At 42.6% G+C, this 22158-nt stretch overlaps 1 protein-coding gene across 1 annotated transcript in view; it reads left to right on the forward strand.

Annotated features, from left to right (window-relative positions):
- ARHGEF26 (Rho guanine nucleotide exchange factor 26) overlaps positions 1 to 22158 on the forward strand; it is a 129284-nt gene that overhangs the window by 82355 nt on the left and 24771 nt on the right. Inside the window, exon 11 of the mRNA XM_066600111.1 lies at positions 8482 to 8636. Coding sequence (XP_066456208.1) covers positions 8482 to 8636 — 155 coding nt within the window. The remainder of the gene's footprint in view (positions 1 to 8481; positions 8637 to 22158) is intronic.

Here is a 22158-nt window from a genome sequence, read left to right on the forward strand (position 1 = left end):
AACTAGAGGTAGGGCCATTCTGGACCTAGTACTAACTAACAAACCGGACCGAATAAAGGGGGTACAGGTTGAGGGGCACTTGGGGAACAGTGACCACAATATAATCAACTTCCAACTGTCATTCAATAAGAAGCATTATCAGGGAGTGACAAACAAACTAAACTTTAGTAAAGCAAAATTTGATGAGCTTAGAACTACCATCGGTAACATTAAATGGGACAACATCCTCAAAAATGCCAGTACAGAGGACAAATGGTAGAAGTTCAAAAGGATCCTAATCACTTCATGTGAACAGTTCATCCCCTTCAAAAATAAAAGATTCTCAACCAAAAGGAAACCAATGTGGCTCGACAAGACGGTAAGAGGGTCAATAAACGAAAAAAAGAAAGCGTTCAAACTACTAAAGCAAGAAGGCAGCGAAGAAGCACTAAAATCGTACAGGGAAAAAAAATAAATTTGCAAAGATACGATCAAAATTGCCAAGGAGGCGGCGGAAAGACTGATCGCCAAAGAGAGCAAAAACAACCCAAAACTATTTTTCAACTATATTAACAGCAAAAGGATTTGCAGGGAGAGCACTGGCCCTTTAACAAATAATGCAGGGGAAATCATTGAAGATGATGGAGGGAAGGCAAATCTACTAAATAGTTTCTTTTCAAGCGTATTCACAAACGAAAAGGAAATGCCACACGAGATACAGGGGAATAAAATAAACCCCTCGCAAAATATGTCATACCTAACGCAGGAGGAAGAGCGGAACAGGTTAACGAAGATTAAAATCGATAAATCGCCAGGCCCAGATGGAATACACCCAAGGATACTAAGGGAACTAAGTGATGAGTTAGCTAGGCCGCTATACCTAATATTTCTAGACACTATCAAGACCGGTGTTGTACCATTGGATTGGTGCATTGCCAATGTGGTTCCAATTTATAAAAAGGGGACCAAAAGTGAGCCTGGCAACTACAGGCCGGTAAGTCTCACTTCAGTATCGGGAAAAATTTTCGAGGGGATTCTGAGAGACGCCATCGATGAGCACCTCAAGGAGAACAAGGGAATAACTCCTCATCAGCATGGATTCATGAAGGGTCGCTCATGTCAGACAAATCTGATCAGTTTCTACGATGAAGTAAGCTCTAAGCTGGAGCTGGGAGAGTCTATGGATCTCGTATATCTGGACTTCTCTAAAGCCTTTGACACCGTGCCACATAGTAGGCTAATATACAAAATGAGACCGCTTGGATTGGGTGAAAACGTGTGTAACTGGGTTAAAAATTGGCTCAATGATAGAAAGCAGAGGGTGGTAATAAATGGCTCATACTCCGATTGGGCCACAGTCACTAGTGGGGTGCCACAAGGTTCAGTATTGGGCCCCATTCTGTTCAATATATTTATCAACGACCTGATAGAGGGACTGCACAGCAAAATTTCAATATTTGCAGATTACACAAAATTATACAATATAATTAATGCAATGGAGGACAATGTGCGGCTACAAACGGACCTGGATAAGCTGGGGGCTTGGGCAGAAAAATGGCAAATGAAGTTCAATGTTGATGAATGTAAGGTTATGCACATGGGCAGCAAGAATGAATGTTACCAATATTCACTTAATGGGGTACCGCTAGGGAAAAGTGATATGGAAAAAGACCTGGGGGTACTAGGGGACTATAGACTAAACTGGAGTAACCAATGCCAATCAGCTGCTGCAAAGGCAAATAAAGTTTTGGGATGCATTAAAAGGGGTATAGGGGCGAGGGACGAGAACATTATCCTTCCACTATATAAGGCACTTGTCAGGCCTCACATGGAATACTGCGTACAGTTCTGGTCACCGGTGCTCAGGAAAGATGCTACGGTATTGGAGGGGGTTCAAAGAAGGGCAACTAAACTAATACATGGAATGACGGGACTGGAATACCCAGAGAGGCTATCCAAATTGGGACTATTTACTCTAGAAAAAAGGTTAAGAGGCGACCAAATAACCATGTATAAGTACATGAGGGGACAATACAAGGATCTCTCCCAGGATCTGTTTATACCCAGGACTGTAAACGTAACGGAGGTCCTCTTGTTACCGTTGGAGGAAAGCAGGTTTCATCACCAACATAGAAAGGGATTCTTTACTGTTAGAGCAGTTAGACTGTGGAACTCTCTGCCTGAGGACGTGGCGATGGCAAAATCCTTAGAGGAGTTTAAAAGGGGACTAGATTTCTTTCTGGAGAGGAAGGATATTATAGGCTATAAATCTAAGGTTATTTGTTAATCCGGGTATACAGGCAGGTAGGAACTATTAGGGGTTGATCCAGGGAACAGTCTGATTGCCATTAGGGAGTCGGGAAGGAATTTTTTCCCAAAAAGGGCTATTGGCTTCTGCTCTTGGGGTTTTTTGCCTTCCTCTGGATCAACAAAACAGGAGGCTAGACAGGCTGGACTAGATGGACATTGTCTTCATTCAGCCTTACGAACTATGTTACTATGTAAATAGTGTCCAGGCAGCTATACATGTAAAAAAGTTAAACCTTTTTGAACAAAAATTAATATGACACTGTCTTATTTTCGGGGAAACGCGGTATACATGAGTTAAGGCATATGTTTGTGATAGATGCATAATATATGATAACATTCATGCATAGAAATTATATGAAATGTAATGTATCTTGAAGTTTAATGCTACTTGTGAACGAACACTGCAGTGTGCATATGTAACATAAATGTTCATTGAGACGCCTGGATGTCGGCCCCTACTGCAGAGTTATGGTGGGGATATTGTCGCATTTTGTTAGTTTACAACATACCAGCACAGTATCATTCTTTTAAGGGTATGTTCACACATAGCGGAAAAGCCGCATCAAAGCTACGCCAAGAACTTCACCACTGGGGCAGATTTTGACACTGTTTTTGATGCGGATCTGCAGCAGATTTCACCCTTTCAAATAAAGGCGAGAAAGCCTGCTGCAGATCTGCAGAAACGCCACATCTAATTCGGCGCCAATGGTGGGGATTTTGATGCATTTTTTTCAGTGTAGTTTTGATGTGGATTTTGGTGCTAATTTTTCTATCCACACCATTTCTGCTACATCTGGTGTGAATATACCGGAAGGCCTCACTCACACAGAGCGGATTTACAGCAGAATGTAAGCCACGGAATACCTGCCTCCAAGCTCGCACCATTTGGTACGGGTTTTGAAGTGCGTTTTATCGCAAATTTCTGTGTGGAATTCACACCCTCATTGAGAGGGGTGAATTCTGCAGCGGCAGTGGCGACATAATTGACATGTCGCGGATTTGAATTCCGCACCGTATGTCATTTTCCGCATTTGTGCTGGTTATTTCCGCAGCATGTGGACGAGATTTTCAAAATCACGTCCACTTTGCTGCTATTGTAAATGCAGTGGAATTTCCGTGCGGACGGTCTGCATGGTAATTCCGCAGCAAATCCGCGCCATGTGAATCCAGCCTAAAGGAAACTTTTTTATACAAATCTGTCTTTGCTCTTGGGGATTACAGGAATGTAAAGGTGCCAAGAACAACGTATTGACTTTCCGTAGCAATCGTTTGTTTTCACCTTATATTTGTACCCTTTTGGAGTGTTTTCTAGTTATTCCAAAGAAAGTACTTTTACTCTTCCTATTCTATAAATAACCAAAGTACAGTATATCTTAAAGGGAATGTGTCATAAAAAAATTACCTATTTTATATAAATCACATTTTTGTGAAAAAAAATCACCAAAAATTCGGTATTTTTTTAATTTTCAGTCACAATTTTATAATAAAAAAATGTCCTAAAATTCTGCATTTGTCACACTGACAACAAAGCCTAATAATAAGATGATACTTTGTGTTCTATAGAGAAAGCTGTTTAGCAGTCATCTCACTAATATCAGAGGCGGGATTATACTGACAGTACAGACAATAGAATTAGGCCTCATGTCCACGGGGAAAATCAGATCCGCTGCAGATTCTACATGTAGAATCTGCAGCGGGTCCCTCCTGCCCCGCGGACATGAGCGCTGAAAATAGCAATTTAAAAGCATTTACCTATCCGTAGCGGGCGGCGAAGCTCTGCTCTTCCTCACGGCCGGATCTTCATTTTCCCTTAGGGCTCATGTCCACGGGCAAAATGAGATTTAAAATCCGCAGCGGATCTCCCGCGCGCGGATCCGCACCCCATAGGGATGCATTGACCACCCGCGGGTAGATAAATACCCGCGGATCGTCAATAAAAGTGATTTTTAAAAAAATGGAGCATGAAAAGATCTGGACCATGCTCCATTTTCATGCGGGTCTCCCGCGGGGACGGCTCCCGCGGGCTTCTATTGAAGCCTATGGAAGCCGTCCGGATCCGCGGGAGACCTAAAATAGGAATTTAAAGCATTTACTCACCCGCAGCGGGCCGCGAAGCTCTGCTCTTCCTCACGGCCGCATCTCCCTTGCTTCGGCTCGGCGGATGTGCCCGGCGCATGCGCGCGGCACGTCGACGACGTGTCGGCGACGTACCGCCGGCGTCAGGAATTCATCCGCCGGCCGAAAATGAAGATCCGGCCGTGAGGAAGAGCAGAGCTTCGCCGCCCGCTACGGATAGGTAAATGCTTTTAAATTGCTATTTTCAGCGCTCATGTCCGCGGGGCAGGAGGGACCCGCTGCAGATTCTACATGTAGAATCTGCAGCGGATCTGATTTTCCCCGTGGACATGAGGCCTTAAAGAAACCTGTCATGTACAGACAATAGAATTAAAAGGTCTACAAACAGAAAATTAAAACGCGCTTAATTTTTCTAATATCTGGTAATATGATTTAAAAAAAAGGTTTGGGTGATATAATACCTTTTTAAAGGGGTTTGTCTAGTTGTAAACTATCAATGGTCTATCTGCAGGATAGATTAGCAGGTGTCTACTGCTTGGGATCCCTGTCGATCAGTTGTTTGTAAACTGTAATGCAGAATCAAACAGGTGGGAACTTGAAGTACCGTGAATAAAAACTCCTTTTATTGTAATCCGTGCATATAAAAATCACAGGTCCAGAGGACTAGTTTCAGCTCCTCATGAGCCTTGATCACCTCTCCTCCTCTTTGTAAACTGTGCTTGTAAACTAAGCTGGTTTTTGGATGAAGCAGACAGCTCCGTTCTCAATACAGTGGTCAGGTTGGGCATTGCATTAAAAACAGGCGTGATTCTGTAATGCAAATCACTGCATGGGCTCAGGAATACTTCCAGAAATCACTGTCACCGTGCAATCCACAAATGGAAGTTAAAACTGTACCATGCAAAGAAGAAACCATATATCAACACAATCCAGAATTGCCAACATCCCCTCTGGACCAAAGCTCATTTAAAATGGACTGAGGCAAAATGGAAAACTCTTCAAAAATAGAATTTACCATCCAGCTTGTTATTGTGCAGTTCAAAAGCCTGCATCATCTCTGATGGTACGATGTTGCATTAGTGCCTATGGAATGGGCAGAGTACACATCTTGAAAGGCATTATGACTTTTTTCAGGGAAGGCCTTGCATATCTCAGCAAGACAATGTTAAACCACATACTGCATTCATCACAACAGCATGGCTTCACAGAAGAAGACTTCGGGTGCTGAATGGGCTGCCTGCAGTCTAGACGTTTCACCAATAGAATTTGGCGCATTATGAAACTAAAAATCTAGCATAAAAGACCCAGGACTGTTGAGCAGCTAGACTCCAACCTCAGAATGGACAGCATTCCTCTCCCAAAACTCCAACTACTCCTCACTTCCAAGACTTTACAGATTGTTATAAAAGGAAGATAAGATGCTACACAATGGTAGACACGGCCCTGTTCCAACTTTTTGTGAGATGTGTTGTTGCCATCAATTTCTAAATGAGTTCATTTTTTAAAAATGAAATGGAAAAATATCCCACATTCACCTTCTGATATGTGATCTTTGTTCTACTGCATAAATATGGTTACAAGAGATTTCCAAATCATTGCATTTTTTTTTTCTTTACATCTATTTACATTTTGCACAGCATCCCAATGATTTTGCAGTTGGGGTCGTACATCTGTGCTGCTGCTGCATCCATTTTAATGTTACACAGCTGTCTGTGCTGGAAAAATTGGATCCACAACCGTTTTGATGCTCTACGTTCAATTCTGCTTTTGGATCGAGCACAGGTAGCACACTCTGAGTATGCTCTGTGGAGTGTGGTCGAGTAATGAACAGTCAGAGCATGTGCTACGGAGATGCTCCTGGCTGTGATGAGCAGAGCAAGTTTTCTACACTCGGAGCATGCTCTCTACCCTCGGAGCATGCTCTCTACCCTCGGAGCATGCTCTCTACCCTCGGAGCATGCTCTCTACCCTCGGAGCATGCTCTCTACCCTCGGAGCATGCTCTCTACCCTCGGAGCATGCTCTCTACCCTCGGAGCATGCTCCCTACCCTCGGAGCATGCTCCCTACCCTCGGAGCATGCTCCCTACCCTCGGAGCATGCTCCCTACCCTCGGAGCATGCTCCCTACCCTCGGAGCATGCTCCCTACCCTCGGAGCATGCTCCCTACCCTCGGAGCATGCTCTCTACACTCCGAGCTTGCTCTAAGTGCAATGATGAATACGCCTGTAGTAATAGATCTGTGGCGAAGACACCCAAGGGCACCGTAATAATTAATTCAAAAACAAGAAAAGAAAAAAACCTTGCAGGAAGTTAGGGTAAAATCTGCTGTATAACTGTAGTCAGTGTTTTGTAACATTTGTCTTCCTCTCTTCAGCTTTTAGTCTGGAGACATACTAGCACCTATTCTCTTACACTAGCATCCAGGTATTTACAGTAGGTGCCTCTCCTCAATTACATGTTGGTGTATAACCCGGGGGAAGATCTGCCACGTACTCATTCCACTTACTTCCTATCTTCTTGTGTGTTGCTAAATGTACCATACAACGTGACGTTAATCCTATTGTTTCCCAGGTTCCAAACAATTTCCCTAACCCTGAGGGATCTAAGTAATTATAAATCATTATTGAGAAAATGAAGCTGAGTAAGTTTTTAGGAATGTCATTTATATAATATAATCGCTATGTACTGAATAACAGTTTACAAATATGGATGTCAGTCCGGAACACTTCTGAATCTTTAATGATTGACTTCCAATTAAATTGGTCTTACAGAAGATGTAACAGTGTATAATTTGTAGCCTAAGTGGAAGATTCTGGGTTTTTCGTAGCAACAAATCAGATCACCTCTTCCATTTGTAAACCTGACCTGGAGAAATGAAAGGTGCATTATGATTGGTTGCTCTATATGTGGTCTAGTGTGCGGAATAGAGGAATAGATTTTGAGCCCCCTTGGAGTTTAGGATTGGTGTACATGCAAGTTTTTATGCTGATGAGGCAATACATATTGTGAGTTGTTTTTTTTTTATTTGTACTTTTAGGGCGCCTTCACACTGGCAACAAAATCGCACATGATTTGTTTCTTGCGAGCCACACAAATATGAACCCCATTCTTTTGAATGGGTTCATTCACATTGTGATGTTTTCCTGGATGGCATTACAAATACATGACAATGGCTCCATACACGTCCCCAAGTAAAATATGTACAACTTCCAGAACTGTTTTGTGTTGATTTGCATTAGAAACATTTCCAGTATACATTCTATAGAGGTGATAACTAACCACTGTTAGTAGTAGCACAATATAGACACTATTGGCATCACCAGAGGCGTAATTTAAAGCTCCCAGGCCCCGATGCAAAACTTGTAACGGGGCCCCCAACTATAATGCTTTACTTATAGTACTGGAGAAGAGAGGCCTTATGGGCCGCCTAAGGCTCCTGGGCCCGGGTGCAACCGCATCCCCTGCACCCTCTATAGTTACGCCCCTGGGCATCACATATACAGCAACCGATCTAAGCTCTGGAAGCAATTACTGATAGAGAACCTCTTTAAAAGTGTCAAACCTGGAGATCCCGTAGATAAGTACAAGAAGGCTTAGTGCTGCCGTATTACATCACCGCAACTGGCCATTGCTTCAGTAAGGACCTTTGGCAGTTGATGAGTTAAAACGGACTGTACTATCTTGTTATTTCCATCTGAACTGTCCTGTTTCATTGATTCTTTGCAGGAAACAGAGTACTTTCATTAAGGAAAGGAGTTACCAGTGTTGGCACTCTGCCCTTCAGCATCTTGGCACAGACTAAAGACATTTGATCATGCATCCACTAGTCCCATGGCCTGGCCCGGGACCAAGAGACCCATTACTGTACTCTTTGTAGTTGTTAACCCCTTGTTATAGCTTGAAACGCTGGTAAAGTTTAACAACGTATTAAAATTGAACAGTTGTCAAATAGTCACAGCTTTTTTAAATGGTATTTCCTAAAATTCGTATATGCTGTCCAATTTATGTACTCAGGTCATGCTGTGAAAATGTTGACTGTTTAGATGCATCATTTTTTAGGACACGGACTCATTCGATAGCCAGCCCTGTGTTGACCTCCTATGTTTCTTCTGCAGCCCTTCCCCTTAGTGTCATCGTCTCGGTGGTTATTGAAGAGGGGGGAACTTGCATCCTTTGTGGAGGATACTGGCATTTTCTCCAAGAGGACGACAAAACAGCAGGTCTACTTCTTCCTGTTCAATGATGTGCTCATTATTACAAAGAAGAAAAGGTAATGTTCCTATTAGTGTAGGAGTCTATAGTATTAGATCACCTGTAATAAAGTTCTGCACATTGACAGCATTGTAAGAACTGAAATAAAGTAACATTCATTGAAGGTTTGGTTAGAGAAAAAAATATTTAAGTATTTTTTAAATTATTATAGGGATTGTCTAAGAATAAGGTTTTCTTCCGAGTACTGATTACCTAATTTGCTTTCTATAAATTACACCACTCATTCTTATGTTGGGTAGATCTACTATTGCAGAGGGGTTGTTCGGTTACTAACTGAAATGTTAATGACACTTGCACATGAGTTAAAAATAACAGATCCAGGAGTACTTACCTGTCCTCGGTCCTGGCGATTCACTGCTGCAGCCCCGCAGTCCTTTCTGGCTTTGTCGTCAAACGGACACCAGGTGACCACTACAGCCAATTGAAGGCGGCAGCATCACTGATGCGATGACCTGGTATTTTGGTTGTCAGCATTGATGCCAAGACAAGGGGCAGTGATGTTGAGGCCTCGGATTGGCTGCAGCAATCATGCGGTTTCCAGTTGACAACAATGAACCGGAGGACTGTACTGCATCGCCAGGGCTGAGGACTAGAGATGAGCGAGCATACTCGCTAAGGCAAACTACTTGAGCGAGTAGTGCCTTATTCGAGTACCTGCCCGCTCGTCTCTAAAGATTCGACTGCCGGCGGGGAGAGCGGGGAGGAACGGGGGGGGGGGATCCCCCCCGCTCCCCCCTGCTCACCACCGCAACTCACTTCTCACCCGACGGCACCCGAATGTTTAGAGACGAGCGGGCAGGTACTTGAATAAGGCACTACTCACTCGAGTAGTATGCCTTAGTGAGTATGCTCGCTCATCTCTACTGAGGACAGGGAAGTACTGCTGGAACTGTTGTTTTAACTCATGTGTACCCGTCGTCATTAAAAATTTCCTTTAGAAACCTCACAACCCCTTTAAAAGGGGTTGTTGCTCTAGAAACATTTTTTTCAGCAATCTAGAAGATGGGTGATAAATGCTTGACCACTGGGACCCCAGGGATCATGAGAATGGCGCATCCAAAGTCCCCCAGGTGAACGGAGCAGTGGTGCGCATGCATGATCACCACTTCATTCACTTCCTGGAACTCTGGCAGGTAAGTGAATCGCAGAGTCTTATAAAAGTGAATAGAGCAATGGTCAACCATGTGCACTGCCTCTTCCATTCTCATGGTAGATTCTGGGTGTGCTTTGTTTGCATTATCCTTGGCAGTCCCAACCAATATTTATAACCTATTCTGTAGATAGATGATAAATGTTTTTGGTGGGATAGCCCCTTTAAGAGTCCAAAATGCATCTGAGATTTTGTGGTTCATTGAATCTATGAATTAATGTCATGGCATATTTATGTTGGTAGTGAAATCATGCAGTTACATGAACTGAGACATACAACATCCGAATCTGTGTGTGTAACTTTAACATCTCTACAATATGGGTGAGCTATTGTCCGTGCGTATGGAGCGACCAAAACATACCAGGAAGCGACAAACATCCGGTAAAAATGAGATTTCCTGTATTCGAACAATGATGACCTGGAAAGAAGCCTGTAACTAGAGTTAACTTTCCATGTAAACTACATAAGGAAAGTAATGCAGATGATAAGACGAAAAGAAGCAGCCTATCGCCATAAACTGCTTCATAGCATTTCTTTTTCTCAAAACCGGAGCATCACCTCTCGTGCTCAGCTGAGACTCGCCATACGTAATCTTTTAATATCCAATAACGAGGGGGCAGGAACAATTATGGTTTTATCCTACATTCTTGACAGTGTTTGTAATGTACAATTTTCGAGTAGATGGACAACATCTGGAAAACATTAATGGGGCATGTTTTGTTAATGATGCTTCTTGGAGATCATTTGCTAGATTTTATTATAGGCCTGAGGTCTGCAGCTGTAGAATTGCTACCTTAAGTCCTATCTATGCTCTGGCCTTATTGTACCTTGTCGCAGGGATATTTTGCGGACCCAAACCACTGATCCACATTAGCAGTTATAATGCTATACATATGGACATTGATGTGGAACATTATACTTCTCGTTAATGGGCTTCTGCCGGCATCTTTCAGCAGCATAAACTATGTTCTAGTGCTCGAAGTTGAAGGATCGAGGGTCCGGGGAGGTATAGTTTATAGTCACCCAGCCCCCTCCCCCCCCCCCTTACCTGTGCTAAGTCCCTGTGAACTTGGTGCAAGGTGGTGCACTTTCGCTATCACTCCTATGAAAGGTGAGCTCGCACAGCTTTCTGAATAGTCAAGTTGCGTGTGCTCGCCAAGTCCATGGGGACACAACGCTGGAACCGAGCGCTGGGTGAGTATAAAACATACCTCCCAGACTTCCCTTTCCTTCTCCCTTTGAACACCATAACATAGTTTATGCTGCTCAAAGGTGCTGACAGAGGCACTTTTAATGCACATTTTTAATATATTTAAAGGGACACTCCAGTGGTTTGTTTTCTATTCCTTCATCATGTAGCTATCCCCCCAGTATATATGTCAGCTAGTGTTACCTTAGTTGGTTAGTTATTTCTTTCTCTCTAAGACCCGAGCCTTTTTTTTTTCTCAAATGGTCATGTGATCTCAGTTCTGATCCGCTCAGATCTACTTGAGAGTTATGAATTCATTTTCTATTCAATTTCTCAGTGTGTTATGGTGTTGCATGGACCCTACCACAAAACCTTAGAGGGCTTTACAAAAGAAACGGTCTGGAGGGGGGCATAGACACCCCATCAGTTACTGATTAATCACACAGCACTGTAGGAAAGTAAGTGATATACACAAAGGAGACCTCCAGAATGTGACAGGTAATCGGGTGAGGCTGGCAAGGATGGAATAATGTGTTTTCGCCGGAGTTGCCCTTTAAATATAATACATGATATTAATGTTATTTTCTCATCTATATTAAAGAATAGCATGTTGCATAGAATTCCTGTAAATATTGTAAGTGGTGCAGACTTAGAATTTTGGGAGAGAATTTAGAGGCCAAAGTACACCATTTTCTGCCAACTTTCAGCTCTTTTTTTGTGATTTGAAACAGTGATCTACCGAAACCAAAGACAGATGGGGGTGATATATTATTATACAGTATATTCATGATATTTGAGCTTTGTGCCTAAATTGAATCATTATTTGCACCAAAGTTTTGGTGCAAATTGTTTTAGACATTGTTATTAAAGGGGTTGGGCCAAGAACGCAACCCCTGTTCATATGCTGTATTAGGACACATGGATGTTATAAACCATGGTCTCTTGCTTGGTACCCACCTTTGTGAACTGGAATATTCTGGTGGACTTTGTACCATCCTTGTATTACAGGATGGCCAATCATCTGTAATACTGACCACTTTAAAGGGGTTGCCCGAGGTCTTTTTTTTCCTCTATAAAACCCAGCTGCCCCTGCCATAAAATACCAGTCATATACTGACCCCTCCCTCACTCCCTACTGTGTCCTGGGATGCTGCTCAGTTCTAACTCCCATTGTTTATATGTAGTCTGCAGTCTAGCCTGTTTATGGATGTCACTGGGCTCTGTCATTGACTGCAGCAGCCTGTGATATCCCGCAACTGGACTGGGGCAGCCTGTAAATATGAAGTCACGAAGTAGACCTGCGCATGGGACACAGCAGGGAGCCAGGAGAGGTGAATATATGACTCTCTCTCTCTCTCTGTTTTATGACGGGGGGACCAGGGTTTTATAGAAAAGAAAAACAATGCAGACAACCAAATGAAATGCACTAAAATAAAGCGTGTGTCATGCTCACCAGTTTTAATTTTCTGTGTAGAAAGTTGACAGGTCAATCACAAGATTTTGGAAAGTTTGCCCAGTTTTGTTTTTATTGCCAAATTTTGGTACCAGCACTAATGTGGCTTAAATGAGAAAAAGCTAGTTCTGATTGTCGAAGACCTTGGCACACTTAACCATGCACTAAATTTTATAACTTCCATGCACTGCCATCATAAATGAGTCTAAAAGACAACTGGTCGTAAGACAGGCAAACAAGAATAATAAATGCGCCCCAATATATATCCACTGTTTGATATACAGAACGGCTTAAAGTGAAACTTCAGTGAAAAGGAATCATTGTGGCTATTCTAGAAAGAGTTTCTAAGATGACATAGGCACCCATCTGGTAGCGGGTTGCACCTCCTTTGGCCTCAAGAGCCGCAGCAATTAGTTGTGGCATAGATTCCACTCAGTGTTGAAATTGTTCTACACAAATATTTGATGCAGGATGTGCCAAGAAAATACTCTCTGCATGACTACGCCAACACCATCAGTCTGAACTGTTGACTACCAACAGGAAGGGTTCATGGATTCATGCTGCTTGTGCCTAATTATGACCCTCCCATCAGCAATAGAAATCTTCATCTATCTGACCAGAGGATGTTTTTCTATTTCTCAGTGATCCAAATATTTTCTCTTTTGCCCACTGGAGTCTCGCCTTTTTCTTAGACAACAATAGCACTCAGACGGGTCGTCTACTAAAATAGCCGATCTGTTCTTATGAACAACAAGTGTGCATTTGGATGTGTTAGTTAGAACACCAGCGTTGTTTTTGGAACCTAATTTGCTTGGCTGCGCACCACCTGTCCATCCGAAAGATTTATGACATTCTCTTCTCACCCCTTTCTTGTCGAGTTGCTTATACCCACAGGATCCCCTTTCACTTGATCCATTGTCTCGATCACACCATTCTGGGTGTATACTCTTGACAACGTTACACTAGTATACCCCACAAGGTTTGAAGTTTTTGAAATGCAGACCCCGCTAGTCTAGCACCAACGATGATGCCTCGTTCAGAGTCGTTCAGTTTGCTGGATTTTCCTATTCTAATGTGGACTCACATTGAACTGATGCACAGAAAACTTGCTAACTTGATTTTATATTGCACTCCAGGGTCAGATTCCACACAGGGGCACTCCAGTTGTGGAAGGGCAGGTGTCTCTACTAAAGTGGGTTTTCCTTGTATGTGACCCAACAGTTTGCTATACGATAAATGTGTCTGGGGCATTGTATGGTCCTGATATTGATACATACTATCTGCATTTTTTGACTATTGCCAAAAAGGGAGTTGGGTGGCTTTTGCTCACTAATAGAGATGAGCGAGCGTACTCGGATAAGCACTACTCGCTCGAGTAATTGGCTTTATCCGAGTATCGCTGTGCTCGGGTCTAAAGATTCGGGTGCCGGCACGGAGCGGGGAGCTGCAGGGGAGAGCGGGGAGGAACGGAGGGGAGATCTTTCTCTCCCTCTCTCCCGTCCGCTCTCCCCTGCTCCCCGCTGCGACTCACCTGTCAGCCGCAGCGGCACCCGAATCTTTAGACCCGAGCACAGCGATACTCGGATAAAGCCAATTACTCGAGCGAGTAGTGCTTATCCGAGTACGCTCGCTCATCTCTACTCACTAACATTGCAGTGAGGGTGAATTTGAGCAGGATACTTAATTATCAGGAATAGTAGTTTATATTGCTTCATGAGAACTCCACTACCACCAGTAAACTAGTGGTAGGAGACTGCTTTACTGTTGCAGTTGTTGCTTTTATAAACTTTAAAGGATAATCCAAGACACATTCTCTAATTCCAAGAATTGGAATGATTTCTGAAAGATGACAGCCAAGATCATTGGAATTGAAGACAGTTATGAAATGTTTCCCACTCTTGGCTTGTACTGTTGAATTTGTCCACTTTCCATTTCCAGGAATGTGTACAAAGTCAAAAACACGTTTAGAGGACAAACAAATGAATCTTTCCCCTCAAATCTTATTGGAAATCTTTAAACTAGAACTTGGTCCCAGACCATCCTGTTTGCTGTTTACAGGATGGGGCCGTGAGGCCATCTCATCTCTGTCCTCGCTATCTCGGTGTGTGAAAGGGGAGTAATTGTTTCTGAATAAGGAAACCACTTATAACCCTGTAACTTTTAAACCAGTAATCTGAAATATGAAAGAGATAACCAATCATGGGATCATTCCTAAAATTAGGAATTGACCTATAAATATATTCATTATTTCTGAGTGATATCTGTTTATGGAAAAGTTGGGTTGCAGCCAATATGGATGATAATAGAGCTCTTGCAAAGATTGTCACCCTGCTGTACAAAGTTTTGATTGTGAAATCTGTCTAATTCCGCACAAATACAAGCCACTTTCTGTATTGCTTCATAACTAGGATTATTTCTAGAGATGAGCGAACGTACTCGGATAAGCACTACTCGTCCGAGTAATGTGCTTTATCCGAGTACCGCTGTACTCGGGGCTAAAGATTCGGGGAGCACCGCGGAGCGGGGAGCTGCAGGGGAGAGCGGGAAGGAACGGAGGGGAGATCTTTCTCTCCTTCTCTCCCGCCCGCTCTCCCCTGCTCCCCGCCGCAACTCACCTGTCAGCAGCGGCGCTCCCCGAATCTTTAGCCCCGAGTACAGCGGTACTCGGATAAAGCACATTACTCGGACGAGTAGTGCTTATCCGAGTACGTTCGCTCATCTCTAATTATTTCCCATTCTAGAATCTGCGAAAGTCAGTTATCAAAACAACTAAGGCCATGTTCACATCTGAACCAGAGGCTCCATTTATAGCCTCCAGCACATGCCCAGTGCTAAATCCTCAACTAGATAACGCAGCATGCTATGCTATTTTGTCTGGGAAGATCTGGGTGACATGATGGAAGTCCGACTAGCCAGATTATAGTCAACTGGGTCAGTTTGGCACCCTTTGTTTTCTGTCATAGGATGGATCCGTCCCTGGTTTGCATTACATTTTCCTGTCCCCATGTCAGGAGAACCGAATGCCTGAACACTACTGTGAACATAGCCTTGACTGATCACTGATCAGTAATTCCAATCCATTGGCTGTACATTGGCATTCCTTGCAAGTGGGTTTGTGCATTTTGTCAAAAACTAAAGCCCTTCCAAATACTGATATTAATCTTGACAGATATTAACAGTGGCACTCCTATTTTGCTAATGGAGTGTGTACTCAACTTATGCAAATAAGGAAGATGGAACAATACCTCTGCTGCACCACCTATTGGATGGCAGCATTCCTTCAAATCAATGTACAACTTTTTAACAAGTCTGTAAAACAGTGATTTGGAATAGGAAACCAAGCCAGAAAACCATGCTCCTCATCAGTGTACAGTCGGTTTCTGGCTTGGCTGGTGAGAGGCCTGTAACGTGGGTCAAGAGAGGTGTCCTCTCTCCTTAAGGAGAGATTCCTAAAAGTGTGTGGAGACACCTAGGGGATGAGTGGGTTGGGGGACGGCATTGTCTCTCCCCAAGTGTTGGCACTGGCGATAAGTGCCTGCCATTATTGCTGTTTTAAAGCACCCTAGAAATATTGACTGATGTGCAATGCACCTGTCGCTATTCAATGCCTCATTGAATCCCAGCTGACAACCTGCAGTGCTAGACAATCGGGTAAAATAATGTTAATCTGCCCTGCTGTATTAATAAGACTGTCTGAGGCTATTTGCTGCATGTAATTACAGGACGTCTCTGCCTTAAGATGTAGTTCTGTTATTATCAGTGTAGCTGGCATCTTGGGTACCAGACATCAGCCGGGGCTCCTGAGAAATGTTAACTATTCCAGGTTTTATCACAGTAACCTTCATGTCTGTACTCAAGCAGTCTGCTCATTACTATATGTTTGGAGTTATTTCTGACCTTGTACACTTATCTTATTCTTTCGGCACCACCCGTCGCATACAATTAACAGCAACAACATTCCCTCTACTACCAGAGACGTCATGGGAATTCAACAGTTCTGCAGCATACTGCAATGTACACTCCATATATTTTGTTGTCCCCTTCCCGAAGTGCAGATCCAACTAATGCATGTATAGTAAACGGGGAACTACATATAATGCAATTCCCTAATACCACAATATAGCCTCCAATTCTCCGCGTCATTCATGTTCTATTCTTAGGAAGTATTGAGAGATCTCTTATTACAATCTGATAAATAATGTCAAATGACTTGATCTTTTCATCAGAGGAAGCATGTGCGTTTTCCTGGCGACACAACGCCATCCAACACAATAAAGTAAGATTTCCCCCCATAAACTATTTATGAGCCAATTCCTCAGAGGAAACTGGAGATGACAGACTGATGTTTCCAAGCCGCAGCTTCATCCAGTGGTTTTGTATTGACCTTGATTATCTCAGGCAGCACAAAGTATAGTAACCACCCATGAAATGGTTTGTTTTATTATAGTACTGATCAGACAACTTTATACCAAGATGTATTTTCATAGTGGGCCGAGAAGATTAACACTTTGTTTTCCTTTTGAGGGCAAATAGCTCAAGCTTGTATTAAAATCAAGTACATAGACTGTGATACTTTTGCACACAGGCTGCTTATTTTGTATTTTTGACAATGATTTACCATCCTATTTGCTTTGGCAGTCACTGGTTGGGGGGGCAATGTGCAATACATAGATACATAATGTCAAGGGAAATCTGTCAATTGGTGTGAGCCTCATAGACTAAACTTATAGGCTCATGGAAGCTGAAATGCTGAATTTAGGGCATGTGAGTAATATATGTACCTTTCTCTTCATTACCTTGCTGTCAAATCTGCCTCTACGGGCATCCTGCAGACTCCATAGGCATGCACCTAGGATGATAAGACTAGTCCACTCATTCTGTGCATGTGTCTATGTAGTTTACCAGGTACATCGAACAGCTGGGGAATGCCGAGGAGGATGAGTATAAGACTGCTTTTACTGAGAGCCATAAATCATTTATGCGAGTGATCGATGACAGTTTGCTCATTCGCATATCATTCCGTCGTTTACACTTGCTGTAATAGTGGATGTGAACGACTAAACCATCGCTGTTCACACACAACAATGTGCAAATGAGGAAACAATTATTTTTATGCCTGCATAATGAGAAGCAAACAAATTCTCATTCAATCGGTGGCCATGTTTTTTACTGAATGATTATTGATTAAATTCGAACGGACCAACAATTTTTTTGAAGGATCATTTTGCATTAAATGGCTTTAATATTGATATCCCTGGGTTCTTAGTTTCACCTCCTATGAGCCATAACTTTAGTTCATGGGGCTCATAGTAACTGACAAATTCCCTTCACTTGATTAGGTAAAGTGAGCTGTGAGAGCTGTAGTCACGTCTTTACCACAAAATGCTGCATGAACCTGCCCTAAAAAGTCTTCATAAACTGGTAGAGTTGGAAGGGGCCTCCAGGGTCATCGGGTCCAACCCCTCTGCTCAATGCAGGATTCACTAAATCCTCCCAGTCAGATGTCTGTCCAGCCTCTGTTTGAAGACTTCCATTGAAGGAAAACTCTCAGCCTCCGGTGGCAACCTGTTCCACTCATTGATCACCCTCACTTCTTCATTGGAATCATTGCTTTCGGGAGAGGATATCTCCATAATACGTTGCTATGCACAATACAGCAGTATGCAGTCTGTCTATAACTTTGTATTAAGTTATCGCAGAAAATCTATGTTCCTCCATATAGCCTCTATGCACACTGTTCTGCAACAAAGCTGCCTAAGCATTGCATATTTGACCCCCACATACTGTCTGAGCCTACGCCTGCTGCCCCACTCTTGTGTGCACTGCCTTGTGCATGGCGGCATTCCCGAGCTCCATACCTTGGCTTAACATTTGTCACCTGCTGCAGCCCGGGACTGCTCCAACGTGGTCTTCTCCAGGCAATAGCTGTATGCTGTATTACTAGCTTTCTCTGGTTTATCTGCGGCCCATTAATGCCACATTACCAGCTCATTAACTTGGCTTATCATTGGCCCCATAACTGCCTCATCAGCTATACACTGATCTAACGTCAGCCACCCAATGGGAAGCCCGCTTATTAAAGCTGTTTGGCTATTCTGCCTCAGGCGATAGCACGGCTGCTGATAGCAACCTCTATGATCGTGGATCTTTTCAAATAGCCTCATCCCAGGATAAGTGCAGCGATGCTGCCTCACATGGAACTTGTTCAAGACAAAAAGACAAGTGGTCAAGCTTTATACACCTAAAGAAAAACAATGTTACATAGTCAAGTTTGTACCAAGAAAAGCATAGATTCGTGTGGGTGGGTTAAGTGGGTGGAGTCCAACTGCTCTTCCCCCTCCAAGGTAGCCCCTTTCATCTACCCAGGCCTCTTTTTGTCCTTTCTCCCTTCCCTGCTGCTGGCCCCTTTAGTTCTGAACAAAGGACCATATAACTGAGCCCTCACCCCAACAGTTAATGACCGGAGTCGTCTTCTATCTCAATGAGTCCACAGTGTCCCCCCTATTATGACTTCTCATTCCCAATCTTCCCTATTTCTCATTGCTCAAGACCAAGTAGTAAGCACAAAGCTCCACCATTGCCTTGCCACAAAAACTACATTGTGGGTCACTTTCCCCATTTGAGCTCAGAATCTAAATTCCAAATGAACCTATCAGTATAGTTTTGGAGGAAACTGAAGTACTAAACCTACACAATAAAAGCCTACAAAAACACAGGGAGAACATGCAAACTGTGCAGATGTTGTCCTTGGTCAGATTCAAACCTAACTCTGCAAAACTACAGTGCCAGCCATTGAGTCGCCAAATCAAACCAACCTGCAGTGTAAAGCATAGTGAAAGGTCAGAACAGCAGATTGGACGTCTGATGAGAAATATTACAATTTCCGTATTCCATGATTTTAATGTAGCTGTACATGTGTAGCTGAGGCCTTACATTGCGTATTCTGGGCAGTATGGGATCAATGTATAATAAGCACTTTTTCCACTGAGAGGTAAGTATACACAGAGTTCTAGGCCAACAGTATTTTGGTTTATTTGTATTTTCTTCTTTTTGCTGTGCAGCTTTCTCTTCCTAGCTCCATTCCTATGGGATTCCAGTAAATTGCTGAGACTTTTGGCTTTGTGCCTTTTGGAGAACAGATATATTTGACAAAATGCAGCTGGAGTTTGAAGATTGGAATTGCTCCAGCAGTCAGACAATGCAGTGGAATGCTACCTGTTTGCAGCTGGACAGGGAAATGGGTTTAGCTTATGATAGAACTAGTATAGGAGTTAAACTTGGAAAATGTCTTCTAAAATGATACATCCATCCTTATTTATTGGAAATACTGCTGCTTGTACACAGCAACATAACATATGTACACTGTGCTAGAGATGTGTCTAGTATTGCAGCTGAGCATCAATCAAGTAAATGGGGTTAAACTGCAATACCATGCACGGCCAAAAGTAGTGCGGTTTCCAGAAGAAAAAGGCAGACCCTCTTTTCTAAACCTGTACAACACCTTTACCTGCTTGCCTACATGTGACGTATATATTTATATCATAATGTCGGAAGGGGTGTATAGAGTACGTTCAGTACCTAAGCCCGCTCCATATGTGGCAGGTGCTGGCTGTGTTACACCGCTGACACTTGTAGCCCCTGGGACACAATTGCAAGGTTCTGGATGGTATTCATGGCAGTTGGGGGCTTAGTGAAGACCTCCGAGCCTGCTATTATAATACACCTATTGCACCCTGCTAATAGGATGAGAGTGCAGGCACAATACATTGCAACACAGAAGTTTTAATTTAAAAAAATGATGATAAAATGGAAATTCCTATTAAAAGTTTAAAGAGAAACTTTCCCCCCATTTTTACATAGAAAATGTAACGAATAAAAAAGCCTAAACATAATTGGTATCCCTACACCCAAAAAAGTCACGTTACTCGTTCCGCACGGAACGATATATAATAAAATATTAAATAAAAAATGCTGTGCCAAAATTGCTTTTGCTTGGTCACCTTGACTATCCAAAGTATCAATTCACAGAGGGGGCAGCAGAGTCTTGCCAAAAAGAAAAATAAGGCTTTATCACAGGGAAGACTTGAATTAAAACGTCATAAATTGTATTGAAATTCTATTAAAAAAAAACACACCAAGGGCACAACATATAACAGATCATACGTGTCGCATTCACAAAGTTTGCGGCACCTCCGATTCGACTTGGACAGACTAACAAATATGACGTATAAGTTCAGTCCTAACCCGTTGATGGTGTTAGTGGTATATCATTACTGATGTGTCCCACAATTCAGAAATAATCGTTGGGGGGGACCTCAACCGCCTCTATCCTCACTGGTGGTGGTCTATTCTTATATGTGAGCTCAATAATGAATGAGGATAGGTTTTTTTATAAATGACTATCACCAACACAGGTGGGACTTCAATTCTGACGATTGTTTCTATGGTCGCATACTGCTCGTGTCTTCTCTTTGAGCAGTGTGCTTCTCAACCAATTCTGCTCAATTAAAACGTAGTTTCTGGAACTGCTATTTACAGGGAGGTTACCTCTTTAAATAGTTCACTCCAATTAAGTGGAGGTCTCCTTATTGTATAGCATGCAGCTCTTATAGGGTATGCCACTCTTGCAGTAGCGTACTCAAGTTTATTAGAGGTCTACTTATTATACAGTGTGCAGCTCTTATACAGTAGCTCTATTATACAGTGTGCAGCTCTTATGCAGTACGTAGCACTACGCGTTTCACCACTGTATGTAAGTGGATCTTCAGGAGAAGTGATACTTTAAGAATTAAGAGCAAATGTTAGGGTCTCGTGCATTATTTGAGCTTTAACTAACTTTGATTTAAATTCAAAATAATGTTAGTCCTATATATAATATACGCTTCCCATTTGTTCTAAAGCTTAGAGAGGTAACAGTAGGTATCAACCAAAGCTCAGATAACGGAGCATGTATTGGTTTGTTGTTTGAGATCCTCTAACTTCCAGTATCTCGACTTAGTTAGATCTTGATTGAAGATCTAGCAAGTGTTGGTCTTATATAGAGTGTGCGCTTTCAGTTCCCCTTGTGAGCATAGGGGGATGATGGCTAGATATCGATCAAGGCTCAATATAAGAGCATAGTTCGATCCGTTGTCTAAATCCCCTCTGGTATATGGCGATTTAGTGCCCAGACTCAAAAGGTTTAACTGACAGGGGTATTGTGTCTTTGAGAGGGAGTCTATCCCCCCACTCATAAGCTGCCGCCGTTTTGGTATAGTGGCGCAGATGATTTAGAGACAACCCAGTCTAGAAGCCAGATCCCTAAGGTTTAAGTTAGAGGAGTTTCCCTAATGCATGATAACTAGCTCAAGAAAAACAATAAAGAGTAGCTCCCATAGCCTCGGTGGTAGATTAGGTTAGGACTAAACTTATACGTCATATTTGTTAGTCTGTCCAAGTCGAATCGGAGGTGCCGCAAACTTTGTGAATGCGACATTTATGATCTGTTATATGTTGTGCCCTTAGTGTGTTTTTTTTTTTTTTTATAGAATTTCAATAAAATGTATTACGTTTTAACTCGTCTTCCCTATGATAGGGACTATGCAAAGTAATAGAGTAAAAATTTATCAATAAGTCATATGTATCTGAAAACCAATAAAAACTACATCTTGCCATGCTAGTACAAGCTCTTGCACAACTCCATTGATGGACAATTAAATATATAAGGCTTCAAATTTGACACCAAGGAA

The sequence above is a fragment of the Eleutherodactylus coqui genome, chromosome 1 (assembly GCF_035609145.1).
Source record: "Eleutherodactylus coqui strain aEleCoq1 chromosome 1, aEleCoq1.hap1, whole genome shotgun sequence".
Lineage (NCBI taxonomy): Eukaryota > Metazoa > Chordata > Amphibia > Anura > Eleutherodactylidae > Eleutherodactylus > Eleutherodactylus coqui.